At 39.0% G+C, this 12,565-nt stretch overlaps 1 protein-coding gene across 16 annotated transcripts in view; it reads left to right on the top strand.

Annotated features, from left to right (window-relative positions):
* Positions 1-12,565, top strand: part of nbeaa (neurobeachin a) — a 104,801-nt gene that overhangs the window by 70,705 nt on the left and 21,531 nt on the right. For 10 of the 16 annotated variants that reach the window (XM_028031343.1, XM_028031356.1, XM_028031354.1 and 7 more), the window contains exons 17-32: positions 205-297; positions 2,508-2,616; positions 2,748-2,829; positions 3,020-3,143; positions 3,279-3,471; positions 4,801-5,490; positions 5,589-6,038; positions 6,549-6,766; positions 6,878-7,031; positions 7,505-7,528; positions 8,463-8,546; positions 9,215-9,395; positions 10,834-10,958; positions 11,057-11,125; positions 11,233-11,401; positions 11,712-12,091. In XM_028031343.1, coding sequence (XP_027887144.1) covers positions 205-297; positions 2,508-2,616; positions 2,748-2,829; positions 3,020-3,143; positions 3,279-3,471; positions 4,801-5,490; positions 5,589-6,038; positions 6,549-6,766; positions 6,878-7,031; positions 7,505-7,528; positions 8,463-8,546; positions 9,215-9,395; positions 10,834-10,958; positions 11,057-11,125; positions 11,233-11,401; positions 11,712-12,091 — 3,145 coding nt within the window. The remainder of the gene's footprint in view (positions 1-204; positions 298-2,507; positions 2,617-2,747; positions 2,830-3,019; positions 3,144-3,278; positions 3,472-4,800; positions 5,491-5,588; positions 6,039-6,548; positions 6,767-6,877; positions 7,032-7,504; positions 7,529-8,462; positions 8,547-9,214; positions 9,396-10,833; positions 10,959-11,056; positions 11,126-11,232; positions 11,402-11,711; positions 12,092-12,565) is intronic. The other 6 variants (XM_028031359.1, XM_028031358.1, XM_028031351.1 and 3 more) reach the window with 3 other exon arrangements.

Here is a 12,565-nt window from a genome sequence, read left to right as displayed (position 1 = left end):
TATCCAACTTGCTTAATTCCATTCCACTTATATGTTGAGATTCGTATAAAAATGTTGTAAAAATCCTAGAATTTCAATCTGATAAAAAGTGGGGTTTCGAAATGGCAAATTGTAACCTTATATAAAAAACTTGAAATCATCTTTTTTCTCTCTTAATTCACAAGATTTCAGAGTTTAATACCTGTATGTTTCTTGTTATGACAGGGTGATCTGCAAACTCCTAGCCTCCAAGAGCGAAAGTATACGAGTTCAGGCCCTTAAAGTTCTGGGCTACTTCCTTAAACACCTCGGTCACAAGTAAGTACTTTATTTTCTCTCCGCTTTCTTTCATCTCCTGTGCCTGGCAGTGAAGGATTAGGAAAATTTTAGGATAGAAATGAAGCACTCTAAATTTTGGCACCAATCTCCAATTTCTTACTTTCAATTAGCTTTGACTTGTCGATACCAATTTTAGCTAATTCCAGCATCTCTTTATGAATTGTATTATAGGAACAGTACTGAAAATAGTTTTTCTTTTTATCCTTCCTTGCATGAGTGGTCATTAGTTAACATTAGGGGCAGAGATTACAATATGCGTTTAGAGAAAACGATTTCTAACTTGTTTTAAAACAAAGGCAAAATAATTCTGAAGCATTTTTTTTTTTTACTTTATTTTTATATTAAACTTGCTGATCATGGTATGTTGAAAATGTCAGTTTCTTTGTTGATTTTATTTTAAAAGATTGACCCTTACATTAACTATGAGATTTCTGAACAGCTGCCAGCATTTCCAAATAGAGCATGTTTCAAAAATGAAAGTTGATTACTCCAAATGAGAAAACAGAACAATTGCTCCTCTTTCTGTTATGTGCTGAAAGTATCACTCTCTCACTCTTTTGCACCTCTAACGTCTGTCTTGACAGTGTAATAAAAAGTACAGTCTCTGCATATCTGTGGTTTATTTGACTTCTAACCACCTCGGTGATGCTGAGAATGGCTAACATTGAGTCGTATTCTTGTAGTAATAGCATTCACAAAATGAATGTTTGTTTCAGTCGCCAAAAGAGAACAAACATTGCATAAATGCAGAGAAACGGAGAGATTTTTCACTGTTACACTATAAAGCAACTTCAGGATGGCAGCATTTCACTCTCCAGTGAGCTTTATGCAATCTATTTGTTCATGTTTGTGTGGAGATCTCATCAGCATGTCTGGGCGGAAAATTCATTGTGACAGTCTGCACTCGGAGGGAGGAGAAATCTTGATGAGGGGCTATGAATGCTGGGGGATTTAGTCATACCATGTGACATGGACACCTCTTGCTGCACAACATGAAGAGGGACACCAGGCTGCACCTGAGCCCTACATAATCAGTCCCCCACCTACTTAAAATCTGCTCCCACCACACATTTTATTGCTATTTGCATACTTCTGCAGCATTTAAGAGCATTTCATGCCACTGCTAAGCCCAATTCAGTGTTATATCAGCACGACTAAAAAAAGCAACACTATTACAATTTTACAAGATATTGAGGAGGCTTTGTTGAATAAAAAATGCAAGATGCTTCTTACTATTCTAGGTGTGGGTTAAATGGAAATTGACACTTTAAAGCAGTGTTACAGTTAAAATTGTAAGTTTTACATTCACAATGCTTCTCAAAACAAGCAGGCAGGGAGAAAAACAACAAAATCTTAAATTATATCTTTTTTTATCTGTGAACTGGACAGTCATTAAAATATTTTTATGCAACAATAAGTTGTTTTCCAAATTGTTGTTGCAGCATCCAAATCCCATCATGCATATCATAATGTGTTCAAGGAATATGAGAAAGCTGGACAAGGTGGAGATGTTAATTTGTTAAGCAAATAAACAAAATATGAATCATCATCTCAATTAACACCTTAGTGAAAGGCACCTTGTTGGTGTGAAAATAAAATTTTTATTCATGTCGAACAATACTATTCTATTTATTTGTTGCTACAGCTAAAACATTAAAATGAAAAAGGTTCATAATAAAGAGCCAGTAGGTACAATTTAAGATGCCTTGTTTTTTATGTAATTGTTAAATATTGTAATTAATTTTAAGTAATTTATCAGAATTTACAAAGGGTGAAAGTCAATTTCATCCCAGTTAAAAGAGGTGAAAATGAATTTCCCCTTGTGGCTGTTGGTATATAAGTAATAAAGCAAGCTTAGTGAATGTTTTTTCTGCCATTCTTCTAGCATTTTCCTTAATACAAAATCTTAAATACCATGCTTTGATATGATATCACAATCTCTTTGCATTGGCAGATTGTCAACTTTTTAAAACCGTTAATTTTATATATTTTTATATATAAAATAAAAGCCCCTAGTCCAAAAGCTTTTTTGTTAGCAAATATGTCAGTGCTGTTCTCTGATCCTACTAAAAATGACATGGTAAAATTTTATGGCCTACTGATATTTTCTTTTCTCAGTGAAAATCACTGTTGGGAATAATTATAATGATCCTAAATAATATGCAATATATTTTTCTGTTGCTGTGCAGGAGGAAGGTGGAGATCATGCACACACACAGTTTATTCACACTGCTGGGAGAAAGGCTGATGATGCACACCAACACGGTTTCCATCACCACCTACAACACGCTGTATGAGGTAGGTAATTGTGACAGCATCTCCTTTTTCTACATTTCCATACAGATTTACATAATCTCTTATGATTTTGCCTGAATAGAAGTGGTTTATATGCTGTTTAAATGGCATCCGCTAAACTTCTGTCAATACAGATTCTGACAGAGCAGGTGTGCACCCAGGTGGTTCACAAACCCCACCCTGAGCCAGACTCTACTGTCAAGATCCAGAACCCCAGTAAGTAATGAAGCACTCCTCCGTGGCTTCCATCTGCCATTCTTTTCTTTTTGGTAATGCAAACAAACAAAGTCTGGATTGAAAATCAGCTCTGCTGCCATCTCCCACTTACTGATGTCACTCACACATCACTCCATAGTTTCTTGTTTTCCCTGCTCCCTTATTATGGACTCTTTCTTGTTTCCGCCAGTGATTCTGAAGGTAGTGGCTACCCTGTTGAAGAACTCCACACCCAGTTCTGAGCTGATGGAAGTTCGGAGACTCTTCCTCTCCGACATGATTAAACTCTTCAGCAACAGCCGTGAAAACCGACGGTAAAACCAAACCAAAACAAGTTTCTTGAATTTATTCCACCTCATAACTGATCATTTTATTTTACAAATGATTATTTTGCCATAAATCATATGCCACTAGGCAGCTCATGTAACCTTTTTTTGTGTTTGTATCAGCTGCCTGTTGCAGTGCTCGGTGTGGCAGGACTGGATGTTCTCCCTCGGATATATCAACCCCAAGAACCCAGAGGAACAAAAGATAACGGAAATGGTGTACAACATCTTCCGGATCCTTCTCTACCATGCTATCAAATATGAATGGGGAGGGTGGAGGGTCTGGGTTGACACTCTGTCCATTGCGCATTCTAAGGTAAGAGTGGAAACTGCAAAACTTAAATCTTTAGTGTCCTATTATGGACAAAATTTAGTTCTGTGCAGAACTGAATAAGAATTAGTTTACTGACATAGCTCCTTTTAAAAATAAATGCCATCTCAACCCCGTTAGAGACAAACTGATTCATATCCTATTATATGGAAACCAATATGGTCACATTCTTGATTAAAAAAGAACAGTTAATGGCATCATCAGCTCTGTCAATGATTGTGTCCAGAAAAGAGAGGCAAACAAGAACTTAAGTACACTGAACAAGGAGTACTTTCTATAGGAAATAAAAAAAACATTAAAACTACTATATTAACCAAGCGGCAACAACAAAACCTGGATCACTTTCTATAAATATTATAAGTAAAACGTAGTAAACGTAGTAACAATATCTTTGTCAGTTGTTCATTTAGCAATACTGGATCAGTATCAGTCAAACACAGAAACACTGGATGGGGTTTACTTTCTGTGCAAAGAAAAATAAAAAACATGATATTAATGGCAGCAATCTCTGCAAACAATACATAAATGTAGAGCAGTAGAAGAAATGATTAATTCAGCAGTCTTAAGACTATACTATCAAAACTGAAAAGGTAGTTCAGGAAAGCGTAAGCCACCCTGTAAATGTACACCAAACAGAACTATTATAGTTTTGGCAGACTCTCACAAAAATATTTTTTTTGGTTGAATCTTTGAAAAATAAACAAGCTACCCAGTTTGATAGAACAACACCAACCAGGTAATTTCCTAAAAGCCTTAAAAGCTGAAAACATGGATGACAGTAGATGATCTTTTGCAGAAGAAAGCATCAGATCTTTGCTGGAGTTTGCTTTACTCCTTTTTTGAGTATATGACAATTAGATATTTATCATATGCTATTATTCGCAAGGACTGGACTGATAGAAGAAAGTTTTTGCAAAGACCTAGAGAAAGACCTAAAAAGTATTTTGGGTTAAAACTGATCCAGAATACCATTTGTGTGCCTATTATTAGCAATAATAGGAACTTAGATGTTTACAGATACATCCTAAAGAAAAAAACATACCAGTTATATATATGTTTTTAAATCCATGGATTCTTTCAAAGATTTTTTTTTTATCTTCCCCTGTTCTAAACATAAAATTGAGCTGATTTTATGGATTCTGGCCTTAATGCTTCTAGAGACTTGAGTCCCAGTTTTGTTCATGCTGTCTGGTTGTGATGATCTATAGACCCCCTTGGGAGTACGGTACCTTTTGAGTATGGATGTGGAGGGAAGCTGCTCTCAGTACACATCTTCTGATCGCCTTTCCAATTATATCCCACCATCTGTCACAGGTGACCTATGAAGCCCATAAGGAGTACTTAGCTAAGATGTATGAAGAGTACCAGCGTCAGGAGGAGGAAAACATGAAGAAAGGAAAGAAAGGGTCTGTTTCCACAATCTCCGGTCTCTCGGCCACACCAGCTCCCGTCGTTAACGGGAATCTAGAGATAGATGACAACTCTCAGACGCAGACCCCTGAAAGTGAAGCAGAGTATGGCGAAGGGGCAGGCGGGGACTCGCAAAACCTTCTTGCTGAAGGTTCAGTGAAGCGGCCGAACGGTGAAGCTTTGACGCCAGGGGAGCAGAGTGCTGGTCCAGGGGTGAGAGTGGAGGTCCATGACCTCCTGGTGGACATTAAAGCGGAAAAAGTAGAAGCCACTGAGGTGAAGCTGGATGACCTGGACCTATCTCCAGAGGGCCTGAGTGGAAGTGTGGGAGGCAGTGGGGGTGGGGTAGGAATAGAAAACGGACCTCTAGTAGAAGTGGATTCTCTCTTGGACAGTTCTTACTGCTCTGTTGTTCCGAACCTGAATGGGAATCTGGCGCCCAAAGATGACACGGCAGGCTCCAGGGTTGGAATCGGGACCAGCCTGGGACTGTCGAGAGTCAGCATGGAGGATGATGGGAACATGGGTCCTCTCATCACGTTAGCTGATGAGAAAGACAGTGTTCCAAGCAACAATGGATTTCTCTTTAGCAAAGTAGGATCTCATTATTGCTCTCCCTGATTAATTAGAATGGTTTTTGTGTAGCTTCATTCTCCTCTTCTGGCTACCAATTTGGATTTTATCTTCACCAGGTTGATGAGAAGCTGCTTCCAGCTCTGGCATCCACAGATCCCCTTGTTCTTCCTAGTCCGGACCAGCCTGCTCCATCAGGAAGCGTCCCCGCTCACTCCACCACCAGCGCCAGTGATGACCTCAGCTTGTTGGCCCACATGACCAGCTGCGACTCCGATTTAACACAAACCCAAAGCCACGCCCCTGGGGAACTCCCTGAGGATGGACCATTCAAGATCCAGAGTCCTCTGGCTGACATCAGCTCTATTGCTGAAGCCGAGAGCCAGAACCAGCTCCAGGGAGCGACTAGACCAGAATTCCCAGAGGGGGAGGGAGCATCCGGGCCAGAGGGAGAGACTGCAGGGTTGAAGACCGGGGGAGACACAGCCAGTACCGCTTCTGATACAGAGAGATCAGATGATGGGAAAGACAAAGACATAAAAAAGATCCAAACTACAGCTACCACCCAGGTGAGTATGAACTCTCAAGGTGCATAATTACCTGGCTTTGCTCTCAGAATCCCTAGTGATTCTGTGAAACTACAGTACAAACATTGCTGGTTTGAAGTTTACATCCACTCATTGTATGTCATCATAATTGTGAGCTCTTAATGATTCACTTAAGCCCTTAAAGTATAATCATTAGGGAAAATGATTATATTTCAATAACTTAAAAAAAGTAGAATGGGTGCACAGGTTTCAGTTAATTGTGGAGTTTCTCTAATCTACACATTGTCAGAATTTTATGTAGACGGCAGCAGAGTTAGACATTTTTTCTCATCTGAGGGTAATAGTCTGGGTCCTATTCTGTTCAGTTTGATTGACCTGAACTGAGAAAATAAAACTCATGTTATGAAATAACAGCAGACACTCCCTTGTTTAGCTTTGATTCTTTAAGTGAACTGTAATCGGAACTGTTTTTATGTGCTAACCTAGAGGATAAACTCAGTGTTGACCTTTCAGTCGTCCTCTACCTTGCAGGCCCTGCACGGCCGCACCGCAGCCCAGCTGGAGCGGGACCTGCGTGTCGACCTGGGCTTCCGGGGAATGCCCATGACGGAAGAGCAGCGGCGTCAGTTCAGCCCCGGCCCACGCACCACCATGTTCCGGATCCCAGAATTCAAATGGTCCCCGATGCACCAGAGGCTGCTCACTGACCTGCTGTTTGCGCTGGAGACGGACGTGCACGTGTGGAGGAGGTGAGTGGGGCCACGTGAGCTGTGTGTGTCTGCTGTATAAAATTAGGTCACATTTTCCCCGGTTGTATTGCCAAGTTAACTTTCCTGCCCTTATTTTCCTTTTTATTTCAGCCACTCCACCAAGTCAGTGATGGATTTCGTGAACAGCAATGAAAACATAATCTTCGTCCACAACACCATCCACCTAATTTCTCAGATGGTGGACAACATCATCATTGCCTGTGGAGGCATCCTCCCTCTCCTGTCGGCCGCCACCTCCCCCTCCGTAAGTGGCTCTTCTCTGCCCCCATGTGGTAGAACTGAGAATTGTAGCTCTTTAATGTGCATGGAATTTGTGAAAAAAATAAAAACGTTTCTTTTCCCTCGGTTTAATGGTTGTTTATTTATAAGCAATAAAACATTACAAGAGCAAGAATTATGTAAGTTTAAATGTATTGGTAAAACATCCTGTTTGGTTTAACAATATGTGCATTTATTAAAAAAATTAAACTTTTCAAAAACATGGATTCTTCTCATATCATTAATAACTTATGCATTTAACATTTGATCTAACACGCTGTTTTGATCGTTATTTAAACTTTGCTCTAATCTTTTGAATTAACAATTTGATTTATAATTTAAATAACTTTTTCTTTCTGTCTATATATTTTAATCTTTCGTTTCCTCTCTGTGTTGCGTGTATTTTGTGTATTTTCTTGTCTTTCTTTGTCTCTGTTTTTGTCTGTTTTGCATGCGCAGAGTTCTAAGAGTAGTGCCAACACTGTAAGTTACAGTTTCTTCCTCTTTTTCTACTCTGTTAATTTTTATGTTTTAGTTTTATTATCATTGTGAGCAACACTAACCCATGCGTGTCAGACATCCGTGGTGTTTTATTCTGCTGTGCTTCTGTGCTGCTAATCAAATCTCCAATTTAGATTATTTGTTGCGGTCAGACTTTACGTTTTTCTTTCAAAACACTTTTTTGATTATGAAATGAAAAACTGGAAACACAATAAAAAGAATACATAAATTTGTTTTTTTTCCCCCAAAAATTAGAAAAATTCTTCTGGTCAGACATTTATAAACACATCATTGAAATGAATGTCATATTAATTTTGGACTTTTAATTGTGTATTTGAAAAGCTATTCTTCTGGAGTTGGATTATAATACAGCATTTTAGCATGTAGAATTTTTTGTATGAATTGAGTGCATAAGTTTGAATGCATTATGGATTTTTCCTATACTGTATAGTATCAACATTTTACATAAAGCTTCAAAAGCATACAGGTCCTCTGCCCTAACAAAAATAAATCAAATAGATGGTTGAAACATAGACACAACTTAGTGTTTAAGTGAAAATGAACCCAAACACACATCAACATATTTTAGTAAACTTGTTAGTTATTGTGAAGATCTGAAAGCATGTAGGAATTGTCAAGGTGTATGCACCCAGCATACATAAATTACTTTAAAAACTTAAGAAACAATACCACTTTTGAACCAAAGTTTTATTTTCAGAATCAGCTGGAATTTTGACAGAATGGATAAAATAAGTTATTAAAAGTTTAAGCCTAATATGACCATAATGCTTATGATGTGTATGTAAACGTCTGACCTGGATTAAAGTGTCTTTTCTATAAGAGAGGGAACAAGAGTTTTAGACCGTCCTCGAGACTTGCTTTTGCTAAGAATGTCCCGTTTGTATCAACACCAAAGAAGGCAGGAGGAGCCGGACCCCAGAGGGGTTCAAAGGGAGAGGAGGTGACCCCCATTCCTGGGGGAGGAGGCGCAGGGGGAGAGGTGCGTACTGAGCCTGAGACTCTCATCATCACCAGAAGAACTAAGAGCACCAACCAAAGCACTTCTGTCCTCACTCTGTGTCACTGTTATTCCTCAACTGTCTATGCTCTGATGAGCCTTCAGATGCGTGCACTTTGTCCCCACAGACCTGCGCTCTCTGCTTACAGAAGCTGTGAAACAGCAAAGCAAACACTTGGTGCTGTTATTAGGTTATAGATATTTATATATCACAGTATAAGTGCTTTGGAATTAAAACAGATCCAGCCTAAAGGTCACAGAACAAGGTCAATTCCAGTGACAATGTTGACTACAACCACACTGCTGCTGTCACAAACCTATTGTTACCATTACCTGTGTGTCATCAGGCTTCATATCCTGTGTATTGTGGAGAGCACTTTATGTTGCCAGATTTCATCATCTTGATTTCTCAGCATGACCCTGAAAGTTGCTCTTCCTGTTTGTTGTTACAAACAGCCATGACTGATTTAGTCATGCTGATCCAAGGCCCAGCTTTCCCAAAGGCGAATTCTTTATAAAAAAAAAAAAAAGATGATTTCACCGTCTCTCCTTATCTGCAGAGAGAGCTTCTTTCTCACTGTTTATAGCCGAGATATTCACTACTATTGACTCTCCAATGTGTTCGTTTTTGTTTCCTCTCCCCAATCCAGACGGAGTTGGAGAACATAGAGGCGACACAGGGCATGTCTTCAGAGACGGCGGTCACTTTTCTGTCTCGCCTGATGGCCATGGTGGACGTTCTGGTGTTTGCCAGCTCGCTGAACTTCAGTGAGATCGAAGCAGAGAAGAACATGTCGTCGGGAGGACTAATGAGGCAGTGTCTCCGCCTCGGTGTGTGCTGCTCTAACATCAGTATTGATCAGAATCAAAACCCCTACACTCATGGTTATGACTGTAGACATCGTCATTACAGGTTTATGGCTTGCTTAGCTAGCCATATTTAGTATCAGTAGTGCTGTAAATATTTCCAATTTTATAAGTTAACTTTGAAACTAAACTTTGAAATTTTTATAAGAGATGCATAAAAAATAGACAAAATTGTGTTGATTTTCAGTTTCATCAACTTTTTGTGATTATTTACTTACCATATGTAAACACATTGTTTGGTGTGGAAGTTGTTTCTTGCTGAAAAAGTTTTAGCTAGTTTCAGAATCATTGAAGTGTTTTATAAATAAAGGCAAAGAAAGCACAGATTTATAAGAATCTATTTAAAAAGTGTCAACACAAGTTTGTGGTGGCTTCACACTGTGAAAAGAGCAAGACGAGGTGAGACTTGAGCAGGTGACAAGAAGGCTAAACAGAGTATAACAAAGCTCCTCTGAATGTACTGGATGGGGTAATGTTGGTAACCTGCTGCAAAGCTCAGAGTTAGCGTAAGGATATATATTGTATGGCGAAAACCCGCAGAAGCTAATGTTTCTGTAATGTACGGTGGGCTAAAGGTGTTAAAATGTAAACTCTGCAAAAATTACTTGCTTTAAAATAGTAAAGGCCTGTTTTACAGTAACACCTTTCTGACACACACAGTACAATGTTGCTTCTCCTCTTAATATCTATAAGTTAAAGGGGTTCATGGCAGGAAGGCAAGAAAAAAGTTGTATTATCTACCTATGCTTTAGTTCTTAAAGAGAAATCGATGCAAATGGGCATTGCAAGGTCAAAGCTATACAAGAAAAAGAGATTGCAAATTGGTCGCAAAATTCAGAGCAGTGCATTTTTGCTTTTAGTCTTATTTTGGGACCTGGAAAGGTCTCATTAAAGATGACTTTATTAAGTGAAAATATTTTATAAAAAGCGACCCACTATTTACGATTTTAATACTGATTTGAGATTTTCTTTTTTATATATATATATATATATATATATATATATATATATATATATATAGCTTTAAGCTTCCAATTCTGATTTTAACTGATTCTAGTTTCTCTTCAAGATGGATATGGTTATGACATAAGAACAATATTCAAAAAAATGCATCTGAAGCAGCTGCCTCTATGTATATTTCCAAGAGAATGTAGATCTATTACTCTGAGATTTCTAAACGGCTACCAAAATTTCAAAATTCATTATATTATATAGCAAACAGGTTTTCAAAACTAAAAACAGAACAACTTTCTTGAAATATATTCAGCCTTTCTGTTATCTGCTTTTCGTCTTGCAGACATGGAGAAAAACATTTCCCTTTAGATAGCTTCTGATTTCTTTGTGCTTTTTCAGACTTCATCTTAAACACCTCACTCATTCTGAAAATTCCTGTTTCCTTCAGTGTGTTGCGTGGCCGTCAGAAACTGCCTGGAGTGCAGACAAAGACAAAGAGATCGAAGTTGCAAGTCTTCATTAACCAGCAGCAAGTCACAGGACAGCCTCCACAGTGCCTCCACTGCAACCAAGGTACCAAACACACATTCATGACATTCACATCCTGCTGCACTTAAAAGCTAGCCCATTAACATCCAATGATCCAACAATTTCATGACTTATATTTGTAGCAGGATCCAGACAGACTCCTTCAGGACGTGGACATCAATCGTCTTCGAGCTGTAGTTTTCAGAGATGTGGTGAGCATGCCTGTTGGTGAATTTATTTGTGTTGTAACACTAAGGAAACATATCCCACTGTGCTTGCAATATAATGTTTTTTTTATGTTTGTGTTATTTTATTGCAGGATGACAGTAAGCAGGCTCAGTTTTTGGCACTGGCAGTCGTATACTTCATCTCAGTTCTCATGGTGTCAAAGTACCGAGATATTCTGGAACCGCAGAGAGAGATTGGCCGGTCCACCAGCTTGTCGGGGAGAAGTATCCGCCATGAGATAAACTCCCCAACCAGTACAGGTGATTTTTCCTTTTTTCTCTGGTTCAGAATCATTTATATCATACAGTAATTTGTCAGTGACTCATCATTTTTACCCTGGAGTGGAGAAAATACAGACTGCAGCTAAGCAACAATAGTTTAACAGGGAGATAAAAATTTCAAATAAAACAGAAAGGAGGAAATCGGCACAAAAAAACAGTTTTCAAGAAACAATATCCATAGATTTCTTTTGGTATCTGAATTTAAACAATGCATATATTTGGCCATATATATAAGTGCATGTTAAATAAACAAAATAAAATTTTATTTATTTCTTTCTCATCATAACAGAGCACCCATCCACAGCCTTCTCTGACCGTGACAAGCAGACCCCTACCCCAGTAGATGACTCTCCTCTGGCAGGCCTCCCCCACACGGATTCTGGCATTGGAGAAGAAGGACACGTGGCTGGGTCCCTGAACGGCTCCGAGGTGGGCCTCGGTGGCCTTGGTTTGGGCCTGGTGGGGAGAGAGACAGACAGAGACCGAGACAATGGTGGAGGGGGAAGTGGAGGGACAGATCTGCTGTGCAGTCTGTCGTCTGACGTCCGGAGGTCGCAGGAGAGCCTTCCGGATTCTCCCCACGATCCCAGATCCACTCCGAACTCGAGCCAAGCGCCTCCTTCATCCATTTCTAGCATCAGCCAAACAAACAAAGGCATCAATGTTAAGGTGAGCGTCTTGAAATATTAGGGCACCCTACGAAAACCTGTCGGTTTCTGACATGTTTGGACATGTGGATATTTCACAAGAAATCAGTTTAATTAGACAAATATAATTTCTGGTGAACTCTAAGAAATATATGAAGGTCAGAATAAAGTTTGCACCAATGTAGACAAAAGACCAGGACTTCTAGAATATTGGATTTTGGACAAAGAAATCTTAAGTTAAAATATCTGGACACCACAATACAAGGCATGTTTAACATGAACCAAATACAACATTCCAGGAAAATAACCTCTATTTACTGTGAGGCATTTTTCGATATGGTTTAGTTATTTTATCTGAGTCTGAATAAGGGATACGCTCTAACCATGTGTATGACCCTGTGAATTTCTCCAGCTGGACATTCAAAGTTTAAATCTTCCTTCGTTGTATATTCATTTTTCTCTGTGACACAGAAGCCTACACTTAAACCAGAATGTA

The sequence above is a fragment of the Xiphophorus couchianus genome, chromosome 11 (genome assembly GCF_001444195.1).
Source record: "Xiphophorus couchianus chromosome 11, X_couchianus-1.0, whole genome shotgun sequence".
Lineage (NCBI taxonomy): Eukaryota > Metazoa > Chordata > Actinopteri > Cyprinodontiformes > Poeciliidae > Xiphophorus > Xiphophorus couchianus.
The sequence above is the reverse complement of the archived record's forward strand: the minus strand, read 5'-3'. Positions and strand labels throughout refer to the sequence as shown.